The 27,106-nt window shown below is 43.4% G+C and overlaps 1 protein-coding gene across 3 annotated transcripts in view; it reads right to left on the bottom strand.

Moving 5' to 3' along the window:
- Positions 1-27,106, bottom strand: part of LOC143291271 (uncharacterized) — an 87,592-nt gene that overhangs the window by 8,128 nt on the left and 52,358 nt on the right. For all 3 annotated transcript variants that reach the window (XM_076601104.1, XM_076601105.1, XM_076601106.1), the window contains 11 exons: positions 25,136-25,195; positions 23,367-23,422; positions 20,613-20,735; positions 18,765-18,895; positions 14,697-17,694; positions 9,070-9,304; positions 7,116-7,184; positions 6,078-6,171; positions 3,021-3,145; positions 1,153-1,413; positions 121-177 (listed from right to left, as the gene is read on the bottom strand). In XM_076601104.1, coding sequence (XP_076457219.1) covers positions 121-177; positions 1,153-1,413; positions 3,021-3,145; positions 6,078-6,171; positions 7,116-7,184; positions 9,070-9,304; positions 14,697-17,694; positions 18,765-18,895; positions 20,613-20,735; positions 23,367-23,422; positions 25,136-25,195 — 4,209 coding nt within the window. The remainder of the gene's footprint in view (positions 1-120; positions 178-1,152; positions 1,414-3,020; positions 3,146-6,077; positions 6,172-7,115; positions 7,185-9,069; positions 9,305-14,696; positions 17,695-18,764; positions 18,896-20,612; positions 20,736-23,366; positions 23,423-25,135; positions 25,196-27,106) is intronic.

Here is a 27,106-nt window from a genome sequence, read left to right as displayed (position 1 = left end):
AGTTAAGTAGTACCAGATACAACTTGCAACAGTTAAGTAGTACCAGATACAACTTGCAACAGTTAATAAGTACTACCAGACATAACCTGTAACAGTTAATAAAGCCCTAATATAACTCACCCCTTGTCCAGTGTTCACCCCTCCAGTGTGGGGAGTCTGCACGTTGAACTTCTGTACCTGCAGATCAAAGTCAAAGGTTAACCTTCACCATACACTGTGGGTACTTCTTCGTTCGTGGGCTGCAACTCCCACGTTCACTCATATGCACACAAGTGGGCTTTTACGTGTATGACCGTTTTTACCCCGCCATGTAGGCAGCCATACTCCGTTTTCGGGGGTGTGCATGCTGGATATGTTATTGTTTCCATAACCCACCGAACGCTGACATGGATTACAGGATCTTTAACGTGCGTATTTGATCTACTGCTTGCATATACACACGAAGGGGGTTCAGGCACTAGCAGGTCTGCACATATGTTGACCTGGGAGATCGTAAAAATCTCCACCCTTTACCCACCAGGTGCTGTCACCGCGATTCGAACCCGGGACCCTCAGATTGACAGTCCAACGCTTTAACCACTCGGCTATTGCGCCCATCACTGTGGGTACAAAGTCATCCACGCTTTCGCTTAACCCCCAGGCTGCCTATATGACGAGATAACTCGTCAGCGCAAGCATGTACGCTTCGCTGCCACAATGACGAGATAACTCAGAAATATTCCGACTTTTCCCTGGTTTGCATTCAGTTCATTGACAAAAATACTGGTAGCTTGAGGATGGGGAATCTTTCAGATTCTAGTCATAGCTAGAAACAACATCTACGTCATGAGGCAGTCCTTTATTTGAACATTTTCGTTGGGTTACTGCCCACAGTGTTTGCTTGACTCCTCTCCTCTTTTATGTGTGCTATGTGCATGCTGCTCACAGGATCTCGGTTTATCATCTCATCCGAATGACTAAATACAACTGTAGACAAAAAAAAGAAAGAAAAAGGAAAGCACTGCACTGTGGTAAGGCAATCTCCCCAGGCAGAGAGGGCAGCCCGAACTTCATGCAGAGAAATCAATCGCCATAAAACAAAACAAACATGCAACGCAACACACACATTACACCACACCACACACCACACAGAACACACACATCTGTTCACACCTGAATCCTCTCGGTCTTGTCACCAGCACAGTTCACCACCACACCCTTGTCGCTGCCCACTGTCTTGATGGCCACGACAGGCGTGGCAGCAGCAGCAGCAACGACGGCGGTGGGGGTGGGGGAGGGGTCAGGGGGAGGAGCGTCCAGCACCTGTCTGCAGTGCTGCTGGTGCAGGGACCAGTGGGCCTGCTGACAGGTGTAGCTGCAGTAGCTGGTGTTCCAGCAGCAGTAGTACAGAGCCTCCTTCCAGCAGCTGGCACACTGAAAAACACATGGCAACATAGAGAAAATCCGGTCGAGTGTGCTGTGGGCTTAAGTGGGGAGACTGGGACCACACAGTCAAGTGTCATCCACTTCACAAATGCATCTTTGGGTGTGTTGCTCTAATTACTTGACCACACTGCAAGTGTCTGTATCTCTCGGGCCTGGTTAATGCCGTGATATCATTATGACAGGAAGCGTAGAGTACACAGCCTTGCCACGCAGTCCCAAACCAAAATGGACCTCCACAGCAACATCATCATTGTCATCCTCCTCCTCCTCCATCATCACCAATATAAACAAAACAGTCTCAAAGTCTGGCCTTTCACGGTGACCTCAGTTTTGATACCACTCCACTTCTGTGCTTCGGGTGAGTCCTGTCAATGACACTGTCAGTGTCGGCAGATTCATGGGGAGGCTGTCGTTTGAGGGACGTGGTGGCGGTCTCCACTCTGGGAGGGACGCTCACTCAGTCTGGCTCCGCAACTAAGCCATTATTGTCGTTAGTTAGGTGTCCTAAGTATGTTGAATCAGAACAGGCACCACTGAACACTACCAAAGTGACTCAGCAGCAGTGCAGTGTCTCCTCTGGTGTGTGGCCTCCTGGCGACCTAACATCGATGGTTCCCTGCAGACTGCCGACGCTGGAACTGTGACAGACGAACCCAGGTGTGACCGTGTATGGGGAAATCTAAAATGAGTGGCGTGGGAGTAATGCCACTGAAACGGTGCAGATGATGGGCAGCAAAAAATAAATAAATAAAATAAATAAATAAAAATATAAAATAAAGAAAATCTGTCCCCTGAAATATTATTCAATACACAGCGACAAAGAGGAAATCTCTCCCCAAAAATAATGTACACAATAACACAGAGGAAAACTGTTCCCTAAAATTACGTTCAAAACACAGCGACACAGAGGAAATTTGTTCCCTAAAATTACGTTCAAAACACAGCGACACAGAGGAAAATTGTTCCCTAAAATTACGTTCAAAACACAGCGACAGAGGAAAATTGTTCCCTAAAATGACAATCAATACACAGCAACATAGAGTAAAATTATTCCCTAAAATCAAGTTCAATACATAGTAACATGGAGGGAAAATGTTCCCTGAAAATTGTAAAATTATGTTCAATACACAGCAACATAGAGGAAATGAATTCCCTAAGATTACATTCTGTCTAACACACTGACCTTGCCCCACTGGTGAAGACACCAGCAGAGGTCCGATTCCTGTCCTGTGCAAACTCCCACTCCCCTCAAAAGGAGAAACCAAAAGTAGCTGTGGCTAGTAGCCTCCCTTAGCATGTTACCTCCCTTCTGCATGTGTATGCAGTGCCTGTCAATGTGACCAGCAGCAGTGCACAGAGAACAGAAGCAGGGAGGATGGTAGGGGATTTACTGTGGGTCATTGTTAAGTATGCTACATTAAACATGCAATGCAAATATAACGGCAAAAAAATAATTCGTAACGGCAGATGAAACCACCACCACACACACACATCCACACAATGAGAGCTAAACATTTGATGAGAAAAAACAACAGAGACACGGAGGGTCTCTCTCTCTCTCTCTCACACACACACGAACAGAGCCAAGCACTGACCCACTGCTTTTTCTTCGTTTCCATGACAGCCTCTTGCTTCTCCTTGGCCAGTTTGTTCCTTAGGTCCTGCAGAGCCTTGGACATCTCCGCCTCCCAGCATGCCTTCATCTCCGCCACTGTTATCTCTGCACACACATTTTTGTCCTTTCCCATCATCTGTATTGTATTGTATTGTGAAATTTAGGCTGCTCTCCCCATGAGAGCGCGTCTCTACACTGAGAGCGCCACCCATTTGTTTGTATTTTTTCCTGCCTGCATGGTTTTTTTTTTATTTGTTTTCCCATCAAAGTGGATTTGTCTACAGGATTTTGCCAGGGACAACCCTTTTGTTGCCATGGGTTCTTTTACATGCGCTAAGTGCAAACTGCACACGGAACCTCAGTTGATCATCTCACCTGAATGACTAGCGTCCAGACCACCACACAAGGTCTAGCGGATGGGGAGAAAATCCTGGCAACTGTGTCGGCATTTGAACCAGTGTGTGCAGATTCTCTCATTTCCTAGGTGGACGTATTACCTCTAGGCCATCACTCCACTGCGTCATTTCAGTGTCATTACTCCCACGCCACTCATCCAGAATCCCCCATACACATCCCAACTGAATTCATCTGTTTTTGTTCCAGTGTCGGCACTCCACAGGGAATTACAAATCTTAGGTCGTCAGAAGGCCACACACCAATAGAGACCCTGCACTGCTGCTGCGACACTTTGGTGGTGTTCTGCCTGTTCTGATTTAATGAACTTAGGACACTACCTACTACTCTGAGGCCCCTACTTAGAACAAACATCCCTTAGTCACAGAGCCAGACTGAGTGAGCATCTTCCCAACAGCTGAGACCGCCACCATGTCCCTCCAACAAGAGTCCCCCATGAATCTGCTGACACCAAACACTTCGACACAACACTTTGACAGAACACAGAGTGTTTGATACCCTACGGAATTAGCTCAGACTTACATTAGCAAACGTCAGGTGGTGGCCTAGTCGTAATGCACCCGACTAGGAGGAGACTGTCTATGGGTTCCAGTCCCATCCATGGACCCAGATTTTTACTCCCCCTCCGAAAAACCTTGACTGGTGGTCAAGGTGCTGATCATTCCATGAGAAGATAAACTATGTGCAACAAGTACTTTGCATTTGTGAAAGAACCATCAGCAACAAAAGGGTTGTCCTTGGCACAATTCTCTTGAAAAATTCACTCTGATAGTAAAACACGTGGGGAAAAAAAAAAAGGATGGTGCTGCACTGTGGTGCGCATGTGTTTCTGTGTCTGTGAACTTTATGTCACTGACGATTTCTATGTCTTTGTTATAAGTCTTTTATTATGGTGATCTGGACCCCAGTACTAAAGAGATATTGATATTGACATTGATTGTTAGCGCTCTGGGTTCCTATACTAAGGAGCACATTCCTATACATTCCTATACTAATACAGCACATTATAAATACCCATTATTATCATTATCTTTATCATTACCACCCTGTCTGCTCTTCCACAATAAACACAGGAAAACACTTACAAGTTGCAGCATACAGAACAAAATAAATAAATAAAGAAATCAAAAACAGCTAAGTTTCAGTTTCAGTAGCTCAAGGAGGCGTCACTGCGTTCGGACAAAACCATATACGCTACACCACATCTGCCAAGCCAAGCAGATGCCTGACCAGCAGCGTAACCCAACGCGCTTAGTCAGGCCTTGAAAAAAAAACCCAAAAAAACAAAAAAAAAACAAAAAAAAACGGGGGAATAAATAATAGATAAGCTTGCATAAATAAATAAATAAATAAATAAATAAATAATAATTATAATATAGAAAAAGGTAGTAGTAATAATATTAGTAATACTAATAAAATGATAATAATAAAACATAAATAAATAAATAAATAAGACAACAATGGTGATAAATAAGCGAATAAATGTAAAACAGCTAAATAACATGACACTGAACTTCTGCGGAACAACAATAAAAAACAAAGGAGGAAACTGTAAACAACAACAATAAAGGCAGACAACTGTCAATAATAACAACCACAAAGACAGACAACGGGCAACAATAACAACAATGAAGATAGACAACTGTCAATAATAAAAAAAAGGGGTAGACAACGGTCAATTTTTACAAAGGCAGACAACTATCAACAGCAAAAAAGGTAAGCAAGTCAATAATAACAAGGAAGGTAGACAACTGTCACCAAGAACAAAATGTACACAACTGTCAACAATAACAACAACAAAGGCAGACAACTTTCAACAACAAAGACAGACAACTGTCAACAACAAAGATAGACAACTGTCAACAACAGCAACAACAAAGGCAGACAACTGTCAACAACAGCAACAACAAAGGCAGACAACTGTCAACAACAAAGATAGACAACTGTCAACAACAAAGATAGACAACTGTCAACAACAGTTTCAGTAGCTCAAGGAGGCGTCACTGCGTTCGGACAAAACCATATACGCTACACCACATCTGCCAAGCAGATGCCTGACCAGCAGCGTAAAATAATAGCCTTGATCCGAACAACAAAGATAGACAACTGTCAACAACAATAACAAATGAATACAACTGTCAACAACCAGGGCAGACAACTGTCAACAACAACAACAAAGGCAGACAACTGTGAACAACAAAGGCAATCAACTGTAAACAACAAAGTTAGACAACTGTCAACAATAAAAACAACAGACAACTGTCAACAACAAAGGTAGACAACTGTCAACAACAACAAAGGTAGACAACTGTCAACAACAACAAAGACAGACAACTGTCAACAACAAAGGCAGACAACTGTCAACAACAACAAAGGCAGACAACTGTCAACAACAAAGACAGTCAACTGTCAACAACAAAGGCAGTCAACCATCAGCAGCAAAGGTAGACAGCTGCTGACAATAGCAGCAATAGACAGCAAAGGTATACCACTATCAACAATAACAACAATGACAAAGGTAGACAACTGCCAACAACAAAGGCAGACAACTGTCAACAGCAAGAACAACAAACAAAGGCAAACAAATGTCAACAACATTAACAAAGGTAGACAACTCTCTTACTGTGGCTGTGCTGCACTTCGGCCATCTTCATCTCGTGAGTCCACTCCAGCTGTTCCCTCTCCTCCCTCGCCCTCTCCTCCACCACTGCCACCCTCTGTCCATCCACACATTATAACATGTATTATATTCCTCCATCACTGCCACCCTCTGTCCATCCACACATTATAACATGTATTATATTCCTCCATCACTGCCACCCTCTGTCCATCCACACATTGCAACACATATTATATTCCACCACCACCGCAACCATCTGTCAATCCACCATCCACACATTTCAACACGTATTATATTCCTCCATCACTGCCATCCTCTGTCCATCCATATTCCTCCATCACTGCCATCCTCTGTCCATCCATACATTATAACGTGTTATATTCCTCCATCATTGCCACCCTCTGTCCATCCACACATTGCAACATGTATTATATTCCTCCACCACTGCCACCCTCTATCCATCCACACATTTCAACATGTATTATATTCCTCCATCACTGCCATCCTCTGTCCATCCACACATTGCAACATGTATTATATTCCTCCATCACTGCCATCCTCTGTCCATCCACACATTGCAACATGTATTATATTCCTCCACCATCGCAACCATCTGTCCATCCACACATTGCAACATGTATTATATTCCTCCATCACTGCCATCCTCTGTCCATCCACACATTGCAACATGTATTATATTCCATGGTCATCGCAACACTCTGTCCATACACACATACTTTATTCAAATCAGCTTGTTTCAAGAGGAAGAAGAGTGATGCACATTTAATTTAAAAAAAAAGAGACTACAATACACAACTGTTCATTCTTTATCCCCGAGAGTATCTTTGTGGATGTGTATTTGTCTGGAGTAACTGAATCTGTGAATGCTTCAAACATGTTTACGCATGCAAGTGCATGTAACAATGATACGTGTGGATGTTCATGCCCCCATGTGCCTGCATGTGAATGACTAGGGACACAGTTCTATGTCAATGACATGAAATGCAGCGTTATCTGCCTGCAAATGAAACAAATATTTACCTCACTGACGACAGAAGCCAGCAGTTCTTTGGACATTTCTGCCAGCTGCAGCTGCATGTTGCCCACAATCTGTCAACACATTGTCCACATAATTATTGCCCACAATCTGTCAACTTGTTGCCCACAATCTGTCCACACATTGTCCACATAATTATTTCTCACAATCTGTCAACATGTTGCCCACAATCTGTCCACACATTGTCCACATAATTATTTCCCACAATCTGTCCAATCTGTCCACACATTGTCCACATAATTATTTCCCACAATCTGTCCACATGTTGCCCACAATCTGTCAACACATTGTCCACATAATTATTGCCCACAATCTGTCCACATGTTGCCCACAATCTGTCAACACATTGTCCACATAATTATTTCCCACAATCTGTCCACATGTTGCCCACAATCTGTCCACATGTTGCCCACAATCTGTCAACATACTGTCCAATTTGTCAACATGTTGCCCACACATTTCCCACAATCTGTCAACACAACAGCTGCATATTGCCCATAACCTATCAAAATACTGCCTGCAATCTGTCAACATTATTGTCCACAATCTGTCAACATATTACCCACATATTGCCCATAATCTGTGAACACAAAAGCTGTAAACTGCCCACAATCTGTCAATATGTTGCCAACAATCTCACAATCTGTCAACAAACTGACCACAATACTGCTCACAATCTCAAAAACCATCAACGTATTGCCCACAATCTGTCAATATATTGCTCACAAACTTTCCACAAATTGCCCACAATCTAAGAACACAACAGCTGCATATTACCCACAAATATGTCAACACACTGCCCACATCCTGTCAACACACAAATAACCTAGTAACTGAAACCAACAGTTAACTATAATCACAGTTATCACAAATCACTACATACAGGTTTAAAAAAAAAAAATCAAAGTGTGTAAAGTTTTTCTTGATCTTTTTCAGACAAAAAACAAACAAACAAAAAACAATAACAGAAAAACAGATGTCAACCTGCAGTATCATAGTAACCATATTGTCATAAGTTTTCCATGATACTGAATAATATTTCTTCTGTAGAGAATTCTAGAGACAAGCACTGACAGTAAAAGCACATCAATACTGATCAGGAAAAAGGTTTTATCTTGAAACACACTGACACACACCCCACCTTTTTAGACACATTGTTTATATACACGTGTGTACATTCATATCCTCAGTCCATTATTTGTATTAATTACTCAATTGCATTCAGTACTGTTTCTTGGTTTTCTCTTTTTTTTTATTCCTAATTATGCACATACTTCTCCTTTCAACAGAAGATTTTTTTTTTCATTTGGAAAGGTGCCTTTTCTGCCTACCTGTATATCTTGCCTGGGTTTCTTTTCTGTTTACGAGTTAGTTCAATCAACATATGCCTGTACACTAATTAACTGTCTTTCATTCTTGTGTACATGTATGTTTCTTTGTATTTGTCCAAGATACTTTTGTTGCCATTTTTTGGGGGGGTTGGGTGGAGGGGGGGTGTTGCTTGTTTTCTTTGGCTTTTTTAAATCATAATTTTCCTTGTGTGCATGTGTGTGTGTGTGTGTGTGTGTGTGTGTGTGTGTGTGTGTGTGTGTTCTTTTTGTTATCTCCTTTATGAAAAATTCCTCATGTCATAAGCAAATGAAATGATAGTCTGTCAATGTTTCTTTGTAATAACATAAAAAAAACAAAAAACTGTTTAATAAAAACAAAAATTTATTTAAAAAAAAACAACAACAAAAAGCGAACAAACGACTTGACAACACTGACCTTCCGACCGACTAGCCGATTTGAGGTGAGGTTAAAGCAGCGGATAAAAAGGACTGAGCCCCACCTTCCTTCCTTTGCCGAGCTCCCAGCCACAGCACAGCAGACGCTGTATGAATTCATTGCCCTGGTGGTTGCAAAAGGCTACGGGACCACCTTCACCCCATGACTAACCTTCTGGCTGTACTTGTTGACCAGACTGACGGCAGCAGGGGACAGGGTTGGCAGCTCACTCGGCTCTGAACCGCTGTGCTCCTCTGCTGCTGCAGCTCTGTCTGTGCTGGTGCTGGAACCGTCGTTGCTGCTGTCGACAGAGCCTGGCCGTGGTGCAGGGGCTGCCGATTTGCTGGAGGTGGAAGGGCTGGCCGAGTTTCTTTGTTGTGACTGCTCCACTGGGGGTGTGGGAGGCCTGAGGAATTTTAACACTTTGTGCACTGAACATTCTGTAACACTTTGTGCACTGAACATTCTGTAAGTCCCTGGTGGGAAGGGGTGGTGTGTGCACGGTAGGTGGAGGGGGCCTGTGGGGGGGTATGGGGGGGAGGGGTTGAAGGGGGGGGGGGGGGGGTGGCCAGAGGAAATTTAACACTTTGTGCACTGAACATTCTGTTAGTCCATGGTGGGAGGGGGTGGTGTGTGCAGGGTAGGTGGAGTGGGCGGGTGAGTTGAGAGGGTGTGGGTGGCCAGAGGAATTTAACGCTTTGTGCACTGAACATTCTGCATAACGTCACTGGGAGGGAAGGGGGAGAGGGGGTAAGCAGGGGGAGATTGGGACAGTTGGGGGGAGGGGGAGAGGCCTGAGTACAAAGCTTGTGCACTGAACATTTGCATTAAGTCACCGGGGGGCGGGGGGTGGGGGGGGCGCGGCGGCGCTGTGGGGGGGAGGGTAGGGGGCAGTGGGGGGCGGGGTATGTGGGAGGCCTGAGCACAAAGCTTTGTGCACTGAACATTTTGCTAAAAAAAAAAAAAAATAAAAAATTCACTGGGGGTTGGGGGGAAAGTGGAGGGGTGGGTGGGTTGGGGGAGGTACCTATTTCATGATGTCAGTAAATGAGTAAGCATAAAAGGCTTTATGATCCAGAGAAATCTATTTCATGTTATCAATAGGCAAACTGGCTTTATGATTCAGGAATCTATTTCATGTTATCAGTGTGCGCACTGGCTTTATAGTTTATGATTCAGGAATCTATTTCATGTTATCAGCATGCACACAGGCTTCATGGTTCAGGAATGTATTCCATGTTGTCAGTAAGCATACAGGCTTTATGATCAAGAATGAAAAGGCAAAGACCTATCAACAAATTATAAAATATCAAGATGCAACCAACTAGGATTCGATGGATTTGGTAAAGCAAATAAACAAAACAAGGACAACTACAAAAAGAACAGGAAGGAGACAAAACCAAACTGTAACAACTAAAACTTTTCTTTTTTTTTTCTTTTTTTTTTGGCATGTTCCCGGACTTTCTTATGTCGACCACCGTTTTATTATGTATATGAATTAATTATAACAATTCAGAGTAGATGGAAAAGAAAGGGGAAAAAACAAAGTAAGAAAAAAAAAATAATACAGTAACAACTAAAACTTGGAACTCGAACAAATATGCCTGCTGTCTACTGTCGGAACTGTTTTAACAGCTGGAAAACTATTAACTTTAATCATTTTAAAGTTTAATACTGACTGGTTGGTGATACCACTGAAAACAGCTGATGTAAAGATTCTGGCACCAAGACCGCTCCCAAAATTAACTATACCAGGTGAAACTGTTTTCATAAATGACCACTAATGACATAAATTGCAAGCATCCATGTTTTTGATGCTAGGGTACCATGACCTTTTTTTTTTCCTTCCCTATTCTGACGCTCGATTCATGGCATATCACAGATTAATCATTTAATGTGTGGATGTTTCATCTGTAAAAAGATTTCTTTGAATAAGATTCATGCTATTCCTCTGTCAGATATGAACAAACAACAGCAACAAAAATCAGAAAACTGAACAAAACTCTGTGCCTTGCCTGTCAGTCCAAGACGTTATATGAGAAGAAGGGCCAACATTTATAAGGTACGCACCATTTTCACAGTAATATCTGCACAGACCCATAATCTTCCATCTCAATTATTGGAACAAGAAGGAATGACCATCATAAGAAATATTAGCTACAATAAAAATGAACTCTTTCAATCCCAGAGACAAATTTTCACTAATCTGAGCATTCTAAGATTTTTTTAAATGAAGAAAGTTTTGATTATTTCAAAATAGAGAGGATAATCTTACATAAAACAATGACTTGAGGCTTTATGCAGTTGTACATTCAAGAGCCTAACACTAACGAGAATCTTTACAATCAAGAGCGTGACCCTTATGTGAGAATACTGACATCAAAGAACCTGACATTTATGTGAGAATCCTGACATTCATGACAAACATGAGCCAGGCATTTACATGAGAATCTTTATGAGAAAGTGTGCTTTCCATCAAAGTTCTACACTGACACTGACAATCCATGAAGGGAACGAGGTGACTTGAAAGATGGGATGGGGGATGGGAGGAAGGGGCATGATTACCACAACACATGAAGGGAACTTGATGACCTGACCAATGGGGGAAGGGGGCAGAAATAACACAACACATGAAGGGAACTCGATGACCTGACCAATGGGGGAAGGGAGCAGAAATAACACAACACATGAAGGGAACTCAATGACCTGATGGGGGAAGGGAGCAGAAATAACACAACACATGAAGGGAACTCGATGACCTGACCAATGGGGGAAGGAGGCAGAAATAACACAACACATGAAGGGAACTCAATGACCTGATGGGGGGAAGGGGGCAGAAATAACACAACACATGAAGGGAACTCGATGACCTGACCAATGGGGGAAGGGGGCAGAAATAACACAACACATGAAGGGAACTCAATGACCTGATGGGGGGAAGGGGGCAGAAATAACACATGAAGGGAACTCAATGACCTGATGGGGGGAAGGGGGCAGAAATAACACAACACATGATGGGAACTCAATGACCTGACCAATGGGGGAAGGGGGCAGAAATAACATAACACATGAAGGGAACTCAATGACCTGATGGGGGAAAGGGGGCAGAAATAACACAACACATGATGGGAACTCAATGACCTGATGGGGGGAAGGGGGCAGAAATAACACAACACATGAAGGGAACTCAATGACCTGACCAATGGGGGAAGGGAGCAGAAATAACACAACACATGAAGGGAACTCAATGACCTGATGGGGGGAAGGGGGCAGAAATAACACAACACATGAAGGGAACTCAATGACCTGACCAATGGGGGAAGGAGGCAGAAATAACACAACACATGAAGGGAACTCGATGACCTGATGGGGGGAAGGGGGCAGAAATAACACAACACATGAAGGAACTCAATGACCTGATGGGGGCAAGGGGGCAGAAATAACACAACACATGAAGGGAACTCGATGACCTGACCAATGGGGGAAGGGAGCAGAAATAACACAACACATGAAGGGAACTCAATGACCTGATGGGGGGAAGGGGGCAGAAATAACACAACACATGAAGGGAACTTGATGACCTGACCAATGGGGGAAGGGAGCAGAAATAACACAACACATGAAGGGAACTCAATGACCTGATGGGGGAAGGGAGCAGAAATAACACAACACATGAAGGGAACTCGATGACCTGACCAATGGGGGAAGGAGGCAGAAATAACACAACACATGAAGGGAACTCAATGACCTGATGGGGGGAAGGGGGCAGAAATAACACAACACATGATGGGAACTCAATGACCTGACCAATGGGGGAAGGAGGCAGAAATAACACAACACATGAAGGGAACTCAATGACCTGATGGGGGAAAGGGGGCAGAAATAACACAACACATGGAGGGAACTCAATGAACTGATGGGGGAAGGGAGCAGAAATAACACAACACATGAAGGGAACTCAATGACCTGACCAATGGGGGAAGGAGGCAGAAATAACACAACACATGAAGGGAACTCGATGACCTGATGGGGGGAAGGGGGCAGAAATAACACAACACATGAAGGAACTCAATGACCTGATGGGGGGAAGGGGGCAGAAATAACACAACACATGAAGGGAACTCGATGACCTGACCAATGGGGGAAGGGAGCAGAAATAACACAACACATGAAGGGAACTCAATGACCTGATGGGGGGAAGGGGGCAGAAATAACACAACACATGAAGGGAACTCGATGACCTGACCAATGGGGGAAGGGGGCAGAAATAACACAACACATGAAGGGAACTCAATGACCTGATGGGGGGAAGGGGGCAGAAATAACACAACACATGAAGGGAACACGATGACCTGACCAATGGGGGAAGGGAGCAGAAATAACACAACACATGAAGGGAACTCAATGACCTGATGGGGGAAGGGAGCAGAAATAACACAACACACGAAGGGAACTCGATGACCTGACCAATGGGGGAAGGGAGCAGAAATAACACAACACATGAAGGGAACTCAATGACCTGATGGGGGAAGGGGGCAGAAATAACACAACACATGAAGGGAACTCGATGACCTGACCAATGGGGGAAGGGGGCAGAAATAACACAACACATGAAGGGAACTCAATGACCTGATGGGGGGAAGGGGGCAGAAATAACACAACACATGAAGGGAACACGATGACCTGACCAATGGGGGAAGGGAGCAGAAATAACACAACACATGAAGGGAACTCAATGACCTGATGGGGGAAGGGAGCAGAAACAACACAACACATGAAGGGAACTCGATGACCTGACCAATGGGGGAAGGGAGCAGAAATAACACAACACATGAAGGGAACTCAATGACCTGATGGGGGAAGGGGGCAGAAATAACACAACACATGAAGGGAACTCAATGACCTGACCAATGGGGGAAGGGAGCAGAAATAACACAACACATGAAGGGAACTCAATGACCTGACCAATGGGGTAAGGGGGCAGAAATAACACAACACATGAAGGGAACTCGATGACCTGATGGGGGGAAGGGAGCAGAAATAACACAACACATGAAGGGAACTCAATGACCTGACCAATGGGGGAAGGGAGCAGAAATAACACAACACATGAAGGGAACTCAATGACCTGATGGGGGAAGGGGGCAGAAATAACACAACACATGAAGGGAACTCAATGACCTGATGGGGGAAAGGGGGCAGAAATAACACAACACATGAAGGGAACTCAATGACCTGATGGGGGGAAGGGGGCAGAAATAACACAACACATGAAGGGAACTCAATGACCTGACCAATGGGGGAAGGAGGCAGAAATAACACAACACATGAAGGGAACTCAATGACCTGACCAATGGGGAAAGGGGGCAGAAATAACACAACACATGAAGGGAACTCAATGACCTGATGGGGGGAAGGGGGCAGAAATAACACAACACATGAAGGGAACTCAATGACCTGACCAATGGGGGAAGGAGGCAGAAATAACACAACACATGAAGGGAACTCAATGACCGATGGGGAAAGGGGGCAGAAATAACACAACACATGAAGGGAACTCAATGACCGATGGGGAAAGGGGGCAGAAATAACACAACACATGGAGGGAACTCAATGACCGATGGGGAAAGGGGGCAGAAATAACACAACACATGAAGGGAACTCAATGACCGATGGGGAAAGGGGGCAGAAATAACACAACACATGAAGGGAACTCAATGACCGATGGGGAAAGGGGGCAGACACAGAGACGGGAAGCAAGAAGACATCAAGGAAAGACAACCAGAAATAGGACTCACATTCTGAAGTGCTGGAATGGTTGAGACTGTGGCAACTCCACTGGAGCAACGACCGACTGCTGCTCTGGCTGTGGTTGCTGTTGGGCTGTCTGCTGCAGCAAATGCTGCAGTGAATGCTGCGCTTTTTGCTGCACAAACTGCTGCTGCTGCTGCTGCGCCTGTGGCAAAGGCTGCGGTGGGAGCTGTGATGGCGGCTGTGGCTGCACATGCTGCTGCTGCAGAGACTGTTGTCGAGACTGCTTTGGGGGCAGCAGCGACTGTTGATGTGGAAGTAGCTGTGGCTGTTTTGGCAGAGAGGCTGGCTGTTTGCTGCTGTCCTCTTTCCACTCATGGAATGTTCCTGACAAGCTCCTCACATCACAGATCATCATTTCACAGGGCTCGCTGGTAAGCGATTGCGATGAGGTCGAGGAGGAAACCACCGAGGAGCGAGAACCAGATGAAGTTACCTTCACCTTTTTTCTTGGCTGTTCTTGGACTTTCTTTGATAACACACTGCTCTTTTCTTTGGACATGCTTTTTAGCATCGCTTCTGAAGGAGCCAGTTCCTTAACAAACCCACAACGGTTTGATTTCTGTGATGGTATGCACTCATTTTCACTTTTATCATGGTCGTCTTCATCCACATTAATGACTAGTGGATCATCTTTTTCCGCTTCTGTCTCCACTTCCATCAGCAAAGTGGGCTCATCGTCATCCATGATGGTAATGGGGTTGACTGTGGAACCAGCTGCTGAGGTGTCTGTCGATGTCCTGGATTCCCGATTGGATGATTTGGACAGAGGCTTCGATGACACAACACTTGACACTGATGTGGCATCTTTATCACGACAGGCGTTTGTCACATTCAGTGGGGCACAAACAACTTTACTTGAAGCCTTCTGCCTCAATACTGAAATATTTCGTGCTGAGGATTCTGATACTGTCTTGGGTTGTTCTGATGACCCTACCTTCTTCGGCTTTTCTGACTGTGATATGAATGTAGTCCTGTTTTCATCTACTTTTTCTGACACAGAAGAAGCTGTGTCCAAGTGTTCTCCAGACCTACTTTGTGAGGGTGATGGTGACTGTGTTGTTTCCACACTGCAAACCTCTGAACTGTCCCGAAATGAATTTGCTGCTCTGCTGTTGGGACAGGTGCTTTTGTCCTGTACAACATGCACTTCAGAAGCTGCTGCTGGCTTGCTTCCTTTGCTCATGCCTGTGTCTGATGTATATGTGGGATGACTTGTGACATCTTTTGACACCAACCTGACATCAGCATCACTATTTTCATCAACCACAGTTTCTGCTGAACTGTTGTTCAGTAACTTTGATGTCCCTGAAACACTGTCACTATCTGACTGTAAGCTCTTCCCTGACCTAAATTCAGATTCACATTTTTCTGTGTCAGCTGCATCCAACATGTCAACGCTTTCTGTGTTAGATTCTGCCGTCTTTTCTGAAAAAGCTTCAAAATCTGATTTCTCACCCGATTTACTTGTTGAGCAGGACCCGCTGTCCACTTCCATGTCCAGGCTGATCCTGGAGTCCTGACTGTCCGAGCTGACCTGGGACTCCAGCGCCGTCTCTGTGTCTCCGTCCCTCGCTCCATCATCCTGGCTGTGGTGACTCTCTTCGTCATCGCTCACCTCCATGGGGTCCTGCACTTCTTCCACATTCGTGATGCCCAGCTTGCCTTTGCAGGCTTCTATGGTCTTCAAGAGAGCAGCCTTGTACTCTACGGCACTTTGAGGAGACAGGTTTTGGGTGGGGAGCTCTGAGCTGTTGTTTGAGGAAGGAGAGGCAGGAGGAGGGGTGGCTGTGGACTGTTCAGCACTGGCGTCTGGTGAAGTCTTTGCTGTTTCTGGTACTGAGGAGGACGCAGTTTCTTTGACTGCAGAACATTCAGCCGATTCGCTGCACTGTGTATGTACTGTGTTGTTTTCAGTTTCTTTTGTGTTTGCGGATCTTTCCACACTTGTTGCAGGTTTCACATTCTTTGAGGGAACTGTGTCAGATGTTTCCTTATTTTCTGCAACAGAATCCGCAGCTGCCACTGCCTCTGTTTCTTCATTTTTCTGAGCTGTGTGACTTTCTTTTTCTTTTCCTTGCCTGATTTCTGCATCTTTTTTGCTAGCCAGATCATGGCCAGCTTCTACTTCTTCTTCTGATAATTTCTTTCCACTGACAGACTTTTCTGGATTTTCTGTTGTCCCGTCCTTTCCATTTGTATCCTGAGTATGCTGACTGATTGCTTTATCTTTGTTCGTCCTCTCACTTCTTCCTTCATCTTGCTGACCTGCACTGTCTCTATCAGTCTGATCCTCACAGGACTCTGCACTCTGTCCCTTCTCTTCCTGATCTGTTGGTACTTTGTGTTCAATGGCTGTGCCTGTCCCAGCTCCTTTCGCAGTCTTTTCCGACTGCTTCTCTTGCTTCTTCTCCGTTGATGTCAATGCAGCTGTTCTACTTTCTGCTGCCTTACTGTCACTACCTTGTTCTTTGCTGGTCCCTTTCGCTGCCGTGACACTGTCTTTGCTTTTCTCCTCTGTCATTTTGTCTTGTGCAGTTTGGTCTTTCCCAACTACCTCTTCCCCACTTTCTGGAGATGACTCTATTTTTACCACCAGTTTTTCTGCTCTCTGAAGATCCGATACCCTAAATTTTGTTTCATCACTCATATCCTTCCCAGACTCAGATCTGGCTTCCTCCTCAACAGGTCCGGTCCCCCACTGCATCTTCTGCTGAATGATGTCGGTGACCGACACCGTGGGGTTGATGAATCGTGACTTACTGGCCGAAGTCCTGCCGCAGTCACTGAGGGCTTTCCGGATTGCTTTCTCAGCCGTTTCCGGAGAGCTGGGCAGCGGAGACAGCTGGTGGAACCCCTGTTGTTGGAGACCCTGACTTGGCTTTGTAGGAGTGGTTGTGGTCGTCGACTTCTTGCTGGCCATCGAAGAGTATTTGATTTTCACTGCAGAAGCTGTTTTCGATGTTGCTGACACCTTTTCTGTTTCTGTGGAAAATAAAGACAGTTTGCTCTAAACAAGACGTATAAAAAAAATATTATTTTCCCGCATGCTACAACATGACCATATGCATGACAACATCATCTGCACAATCCATTAAAGTCATGCCCAGGACATTTGCCACAATACACACCCACACACAAACTGGTCCATTGGGCAAGTGAAGCCTCCACACACGTACCACGGAAGGCACTGCACAGTTGTCTCCAGCACTGGGAGTCAGTCAATATTGTGTCCACCACGGATTATCATATTATTTTCTTTCTTTTCACCAAATGTGATCTTTATAATATCAACAAATTCATTTTGTGTCCATGATGATCCAAAACTTACATATTATTATCTAAGCAGGCACATAATGAAGAAAGGACTATTCTCAAAGATAATCAAATAGCCTGATCTTCATTTGGTTATTATGAAGGTAACTAATCAAGTTCTGTAACTGCAAGATAACTATCAGTAACAGTTTCTTTGACAAAGATAGACCATGCATTGTAAATAAACAAACAAACAAATAAATAACATGACAAAAATAAACGAATAAATATATAACGTGACAAAAAAAGATCATACATCTTAAAATTAAATAAATAAATAAATACATATACAGTGTAGATTTCACCAATACATTTCACATTGATCTGCTCCAAAATAAAACAGCTTATTGCAAAATTGTTTATTTATCTGTTTATTTATTTTTTACTCAACGTCTCAAGCCCTTCAGGCAGAGAGGAGAGAAATTTTTTAACTAATGTCAAAAGTGTGTGAAAGATTGTGAGAATGTGAATGGAGAATGTGATAAAAAAAAAACAAAAAACAACTTTACACTAAACAGAATGATACTGAATATCTTTTGCTACTTTGTTCATGTATCCATCTGAATGTTCTGACATTGGATAGTACAATATTGAATGTATTAGGCCACTTTTGTTTTAGTTCATGTATCCATAAGAACATTTTTGACTGATGTGAGTCATGTTACAAGGTTTTTTTCAATGGGTTAAGAAAAAAAGTACTTTTTTCAAAGAAGGAAAAAAAAGACACCACCCATCTTTACCTCTGACTGCAAATCGCCCAACGGCAGCCACCTTGAAATGCTTTGAAGCCATCATCTTGTGGCTCATGTACACATGACCCTTGTCATACGGGGTGCGGAAAGGAGCATACTCAAAAGTCCCATATTTTTTCCTGAAACATGACACGCAATTTCACATCACTGTTCTAACCCCTTGACTATGCACGCTCATCAGCGAAGGGACGTTGCCTGAGATAACATTTAGGTTAAAGGTCATGATGTTGGTCACCGTTTTTTTATGTGGACTTCTTCCCCATGGATCTTCTGCGTTTTCCCCAGCAATATCAATTACACCACTTGAAGGTACAACAAGACTAATTCTTGTACTTCAAATTCATGCTACACTGATTTGATTCCAAGGTTTAGCAGTCAAGGGGTTAAATCATTCATAACCAATGGTGAAAATGCCCATGGGCATTTGGAAAAAGAGAGACATCAAAAGTTCTTTTTTTTGTTGTTGTAAACAAAGCATGCAATCACATATCATAGTCATTATGCTAAAATCATATGATTGTGAGAATACTTATGGGCATTTTATATCTCATGTTCTAAGGGACCTTGATGTTACTTTCCTTGAGAACTATCACTATGACTCTATCAGTTTCATGCGACAAACGTAAATGATTTTTACAAAAAGAATCACCAAACCCAGTGACAACGTCTGGATGAGTGATATCCATTAAAAATATATATACCCATAACATTTACAGATTTACCATTTTTTGTCCAGTGAACTACATGACAGAATTGTGCTGCTTTGGCAGATATACCCACCAATGTAGCTTTTGTCCTGAGCAGAATAATTAAACAGATAAATAAAGATGAAAAATTGTTGCCAATAATTGCTGTGTCAATTTGTTAGATAAAACAGATATATGGTTGTGGAAAAACCATTTCCTAGGTCCTTTCTGGCAGTGCACTGTCATTATAATCCAAATGCATGATAAAACAAGTTCCATTTCTAAGCATTAGTTGGTGTCAAAGTATTTCCCCATAAAATGGCATTTCCAATTAAAACACCACAGAGGTGGACAAAGACACATACACAGCTGAAACAGGGTTAGTACACAGACTAACTTTAATTCACTAGCTGAAACAGGGTTAGTACACAGACTAACTTTAATTCACTAGCTGAAACAGGGTTAGTACACAGACTAACTTTAATTCACTCATGAGATGAAAAGGTTCAAATAAAAATAACAAAAAAATAAACAAGTAAATAGGTGACTGAAGGGTTCAGACCTTGTCAATACACCTCCTCATGATTTCTCACAAGTATGACCAAACAAAAATCCAGACTGTTCCAGACCGGACTGAAAAACATTTCCGTACCAATCACAACATCAAACTGAATTAAGAAAATCTGTCTGGAACACTGTTGAAAGAAAAGATCAGCGGATAACCTGGTATCAGCGTTCAATTTTCCCCTCTTTTTGTTTTTTCAATTTTTGTTGTCTTTTTCAAAACATTAAGGTCTTTGTTCAATGATACTGGTCAAGGTTGGTGGGTTTTTTTTTATCAGAAGTCCATGACTTTTCCAGACCCGAGGACAAAAAATATTTTTCAAAGACTTTTCCAGCCCTGGAAATGGTTCCATCATTTTTCAAAGACTTTTCCAGCCCTGGAAATGGTTTTCTCATTTTCCAATGTCTTTTCCAGCCCTGGAAATGGTTTTCTCATTTTCCAATGTCTTTTCAGAGCCCAGGAAATGGTTCTCTCATTTTCCAAAGACAAAGACTTTTCCAGCCCTGAAAGCGGTTCTCTCATTTCTCCGTGACTTTTCTAGACTTCCATGACAGTATACAAACCCTGCTCCTCTCTCCAACATACCTGATGGCCTCAATGTGTGCTTTCACATCAACCATGGCATCAGCAAAGCCCCCTTTCTTGTACTTTATACAGGTAGGGGCCTCCTTGGACAGCATGAACACATTGGAAATGGGAACAACCGACCTGAAATCACGAAACAACCATCCGCAAAAATTGTAACTGTCACCATCATATACAGTGACACCACTGACAATAATAAAATGGAAATTGTGTGAAGCTTGCCAACAGTCTAAAGCACTTTAAAATATACTTAAAAAAAAACAGAATGATGATTATGAAAGAAAAAGGCAAAGCAATCCTCTCTCATGATGTTGCATCTGCATGCACAGATCTGACAAAACACAACAGAGCACGTCTGTGCCCCTTAACACATAAATCATATATGTCAAACCAAAATAAACAGGAAAAGCCCACCCTGTTAAGATAAGCAACAGTCCAGACTATGAAGCAGAAAGCATGGCCAAAAAGGTAAAGAACACGATAAATCATATCCATCAACTGTGGTACAGAGAATATATGCATTTTCTCTGGTTTAAGACAATGTCACAGCCTTGTGTTTGATCTTACTTTTATTACGATTATTATTAGACAACAACAGCCGAGTGGTTGAAGCGCTGTACTTCCAATCTGAGGGTCCCAGGTTCAAATCTTGGTAATGGCGCCTGGTGGGTAAAGGGTGCACAGATTTTTCACATCTCCAAGGTCAACATAAGTGCAGACCTGCAAGTGCTTGAACCCCATTCATGTGTATACACATGCAGAAGATCAAATTCTTCCTCATTCACAGCCCGGTGTCCTTGATGAAGGCTGCCGTCCGTTGCAGCTCCTCCAGGGTGCCGTACAGTTTGGCTTCCACTGCTGTCGGTGTTGGCCAGTACTTCCTCATGGATGCTGCATGCGTCCTACAGTTTTGAAGGATGTGGTCGGTTGTCATTGGTCCCTCACCACAAGGCACTCTCCACTCTGTCCAATGCCAAATTTTGTGTGCATGTGGTGGAGCAGGCGGTTGTGTCCAGTCCTCAGGCGGAAGATCTTGACCTGTTCCCGTCGTTCCAGCAAATGGTATCTGTCTTCTGGGTTATATTGGTGGTGCTGGAGGCGCCACTTTATTTCTTGCTGTGCCTTGATGATTGTCTTGATTTCATCGTATGACACCAGTTTGTTGGCCTGCTCCTTCTGTGCACCATCTTTTGCCAGAACGTCCGCTTTTTCGTTGCCTCTGATGCCACAGTGTGCTGGTACCCATTGTATCACCACTTTCTCCACTCTGGCACTCAGGGCAACAAGGGCTGAAGTGAGATGGTTCTGTTCTTTATAGCTGGAGTTCTTGAGGGCTTGGAGTACGGAGAGAGCATCTGAGAACACCACTACCTGCCCTGTTGTTCTTGTGGAGTTCTGCGAGACTGTTGTGGCTGCCTCACAGAGGGCTTCTCGCTCAGCTTGGAAGTTGGTGGAGTATCTTCCTGTTGGGACTGCAATTTCTTCATCTCCGTCTTTGTATTGGAGGAAGATTCCAGCTCCACCATCCCTTGTTGCTTCTGTGGGGAGCCATCTGTAAAGACATGGGTCCAGTCTTCCTGGGGGTACTGGTTGCAGATGTACTCCATGGCCAGGGCCTTCCTTTGGGTGTCTGACTGTGTTCCTCTCTTCTCCACTCCAGGAATGCTGGTGACGACTGTTGGGAAAACCTGCCTCTTCCAAGATGGGTGGGTGACATTTGCCGGGATAGGCTTTGCTTCGTGTTCCATCAAGACTGGGGTTTGTCTTTCAAGGCGTCTTGACTGGTGGATGAAGCTGCCTCTTTTCAGCCAGCTCTTGGTGGGTCTGCTCATTCTGTTGTTCATTGGATGGTTTTCAAGGCATTTGAATTTTGCTGCCTGGATGAGGATCTTTGTGTCCCTTCTGTCCTCCAATGACTGTAGCCCAGTGGTCTCCTCCATCTTCAGGATTGGGGTGGATCTCATGGCGCCAGTTATGACATGCTGAGCTTGGTTCTGTATCTTGTTGAGATAGTCGAGGTTAGACTTTGCAGCTGATGCCCATGCTGATGTCCTGTACTTAACTACAGGTCAGACTCTCCCCGTATAGAGTCTCTTTAGGATACGTTCATCAGCCCCCCAGTCCGTCCCTGCAAGTTTCTTCATGATCGCCAGTCTCAGCTTGGCCCTGCTACAGCATCTGGTGATCTGCTGTTTCCAAGTGAGCCTGCGGTCAAAGGTCACTCCCAGTTAGGTAGGTGTGGGTTCCTCTGCAAGCCTTTGGTTGCTCAGTGTCAGTTTTGCCTCCTGCTTCTTGCTGGATAGGCTGAAGACTGTGTAGGTTGTTTTACTTGAGTTGACAGAGAAGAAGATCAAATGCACATGCATCCTGTAATCCATGTGAGCGTGTTCGGTGGGTTATGGGGAAACAAGCATTTACCCAGCATGCACACCCCTGAAAATGGAGTATGGCTGCGTACATGGCAGGATAAATAAGCAAAATGGTCATACACGTAAATTGTTACATGTCTGTATCAGATTGTATGTGTCAGTGACTGAAATCTGATTGACTGACACAGGAAACAAATGATAAGCGCCCAATGGCAGCTGTCAACCAGCTCTTCCCAGGTAGGCAGCTTGTTGTGCAAATGACCCTGTATTTGTAAAGTGCTTGGAGCTTGGTCTCCGACCGAGAGTAAGCGTTATGTAAGCATTCATATCATCATTACGGTCTTAAATTGAAAGCAAATAATACACCAAACAAAGGAGAACTCACTTGTCATGGGCCCCAAAGAAGCGGACATCCAAACAATCATTCACTTCCTCCATTGCCTGAAAATGAGCCAATAAAGAAAATATGATCAAATAATTCAGATCTTGTCATTGTGCCTGTCTAGAAGGTTTTAATCCCTGTGATTGCAACGAATAGGATCGTTGAAATCTTACTGAAAACAATATCTAAATCAAATTAAAACCAAGCCATACAGACTTTGTAAAGATTCTATCTGAGCTGAAAAAAACAAACAAAAAACAAAAAAGAAAGCCTGAAATCTTATCAAAAGCAAACTGTACTAACTCTGGAACAAAACTGTAAGAGCTGAAATCCTACTGAAACCAAATAAATCATACTAAAAACAAACTGTAAAAACTGAATTCATGCTGAAAAAAATATATACAAAATTGAAAACAAACTGTACAAACATCCTATCACAGCTGAAATCATATTGAAAAAAAACAACCCAACTAAATCATAAAAATTCTTTTGTTAAATTGTAAAAACGTAGTTTCAAAGTTCAAACTCATTCTACCCAACACCGAAGCACACTCAGACACCACTGCAGGTATCTCCATACTTGCAACCAACGCTTGGGCCTCAAATCCTGATTTATCAAAGTGGTTGTTCTTTCAAGTAAAATATAAACGTTAATCAATGAAGAAGTACATTTACTTTTCCTAAGACAAAGGCTTATACTTCAAACCACTGCCACTGAATAGTTTCAGTTTCTTGAGGAGGTGTCACTGTCTGGATAAATCCATATACGCTACACCACATCTGCAAAGCAGATGCCTGACCAGAATAACCCAACACGCTTAGTCAGGCCTTGAGCGTACGCACATATATTTGTGTACCTATCAGAGTGGATTTCTTCAACAGAATTTTGAGAGAGGACAGGGTTTTCATTGCCATGGGTTCTTTTTCAGTGTGGCAAATGTGCTGCACACAGGACCTCAGTTTTTCATCTCATCCGAATGACTTGACGCTCATGTTGATTTTTTTTGGTCAAACTAAGGGGAAAGGGCAAGAGTGGGATTCAAACCCAGACCCTCTCAGACTCTGTACTGACAGACAAGTGTGTTTACCATTCTAGCAACCTTCCCTTGAACAGTCTGAATTATGTGCCTTTGTCTTCTTCCAAAGGGTAACCATACTTTTTCCCTGTTTGATATTTATCTTTTCTTTGCCTCGCTCATTTTCCGGAGCATTAACAAGTAACACATGAACACAAGTCTTGACGAACTTCCAGGCGGCTTTACTGATAAGCAGTTGGGGCCCAGAGCAGCAGTTTCTACACCCTATTTCACCACATCACTTGGAACCAGTGCTGTCACTGCTTCTGTGTTTCGGTTTCAGTTTCCCCAGCAAACGTCACTGCATTCGGACAAATCCATATATGCTACACCACAGAGAGGAAAGTGGAACGAGCAATGTTTGTGTGAATCACAGCACTCAATGAGACATCAAATACTGACAGACTTGTCACAGGGCATAATCATGGACTTTCTTGTTATTTCAGATCAGAATATATGGCCAGATTTCACAGAAATCAGGGACTGAACATGAATCTAGAACTGACATAAACTATAAATATAGGAACTTGACTGAGAATTCTAGCATTGTTAGGCTGGAATCCATTTGGAAACAGAAATGTGGAAAAAAAAAATTCTGTGTTAATTGTCAGATCTGCAATGATTATGCTTTCCAATGATTATTTAAGTGTGCACGCCTCCACACACACACATGCACACACACACAAGCATACACACCTTAGCAGGCCAGAATGGATATCCTTTCAGCTTGGCCCACACCAGAGGATGAGGAGGATCCTGCAATGCGATCCATCAGTTAAAAACAAAAATAAAAACTACTACCGTTAACACCCTCCCTAAAATACTGTTTCTTAATTACTTGCACAACTTTCCCTTTCCAACCAAACCGATATTCCAGAAAAAAAAACTAGAACTCAACCACTCATGCTGACACGCTGATTCAAATTACTTTCCACTAACAATATACAACATCATTACCACACAAGGGTAAAGGGTGGAGATTTTTACAATCTCCCAGGTCAACATATGTGCAGACCTGCCAGTGCCTGAACCCCCTTCGTGTGTATGCGCAAGCATAAGATCAAATACACACGTTAAAGATCCTGTAATCCATGTCAGCGTTCGGTGGGTTATGGAAACAAGAACATACCCAGCATGCACACCCCCGAAAACAGAGTATGGCTGCCTACACGGTGGGGTAAAAACGGTCATACACATAAAAGCCCACTCGCGTATATACGAGTGAACGTGGGAGTTGAAGCCCACGAACGCAGAAGAAGAAGAAGAAGAAGAAGAAGAAGAATTACCAAACAAGATCTCTCTCTCACACACACAGAAAGCAATATAGAAGAAAAAGAAAAGAGAAGAATTAACGGGAGCAAAAAACAACAAACAAAAACAAAAAAACAAAAAAAAAACCGAAAAAGAAAGGGACTCATGTGTGTGATGCCTGATAACCAAAGAAAGGATTCAGGAAAAAGGAAAAAGAACTACTCTGAAGACCATCAACTCATGACAAGGCATATTTCCAGTGGCATCATGGCGTGACCCTAGCCATAAGCAGGGATCGCGCTAGACTTTTTCAAAACGTGTGCAGCTTACGCAAAGTCGGCAAAAAAACGCGTAAGTTAGAGTCAGAATTGCGTCAGACCTATGACACTAATCAAAGGTTACCTTTCCCGCTACAGGGTCACGCCCTGTAATGACGCCACTCTGTTCCAAAACTCGTCAACTAAGCAGTGTTGTGTGCGCGCGTACTCTGTTAATTGGCTGTAGCTGTTAAGAGTCACGTAGGCATCTCGCAGTGCTCCGCATACACAAACACTTTGTCTTGTACCGTCTGATTCAGTATCACAAACCTAGCTGCCAAGTCAGTCCTAAAGTTGCACTGATACGGCTTGGAGTAAAAGTTGTTTTGTGTAAGTGTTACGCGTGAGCGCTGTGAAAATGCGTCAGCGAAAATCAAAATGCGTCAAATACGCGAAAAATATGCGTTAACGCGATCCCTGCATAAGGCATGACTAGAGATAAGGATCTGCATGCAAAACTTGCACAAGTGTCATTGTGCTGAGAGCTGTTTCTGTTGCAGTGTGGTATGACCTTGACTTTTGACATCTGACCCTGACTTTCAGTATGGTTTGTACTCTTACTATGGCCAATCACTATACTAAGTTCAAGAAGATTCAATGCAAGACTCAAGCGCAATAATGCTGCCAAGCTTTTTCTGTCATGTCATGCTACGACCATGACCTTTGATCCATGACCCTAATTTTCCATACAATTTTTATTTTCATCACAAACAATTATTACCCATGTTTGATGAAGACGATGAAGTTCTACCATGTTGGTAAGATCTGTCTTTTGTGCTATTTACTATGACCTTTGACATCTGAACTTTAGAAACTTCATGAACCTCTGAGCTCTCCCCTTGCCAGGGAGTTTTGAGGATTCGGAGGTAATAAATCACAAAAAATTCTAGCACAAAAGCTATGGGTGATACAGAAAGAAAGCAAGTATTTTCGTGAAGGAAAATGAGTGCAGATTCTGCTTCTGGGCTTTTTTTCCCCAGTTAGGTTGATTGTAGGTAACTGTTGAGGCATGTAAAGGCCAGACACATCAAACTTACTGTTCAGAGTCGGTTTATGTGAACTGAACCAAACTCCAATGAAGGAAAAATTGGAACATATG

The sequence above is a fragment of the Babylonia areolata genome, chromosome 16 (genome assembly GCF_041734735.1).
Source record: "Babylonia areolata isolate BAREFJ2019XMU chromosome 16, ASM4173473v1, whole genome shotgun sequence".
In the NCBI taxonomy this organism is placed as follows: domain Eukaryota; kingdom Metazoa; phylum Mollusca; class Gastropoda; order Neogastropoda; family Buccinidae; genus Babylonia; species Babylonia areolata.
This window is presented reverse-complemented; position numbering and strand designations above follow the sequence as displayed.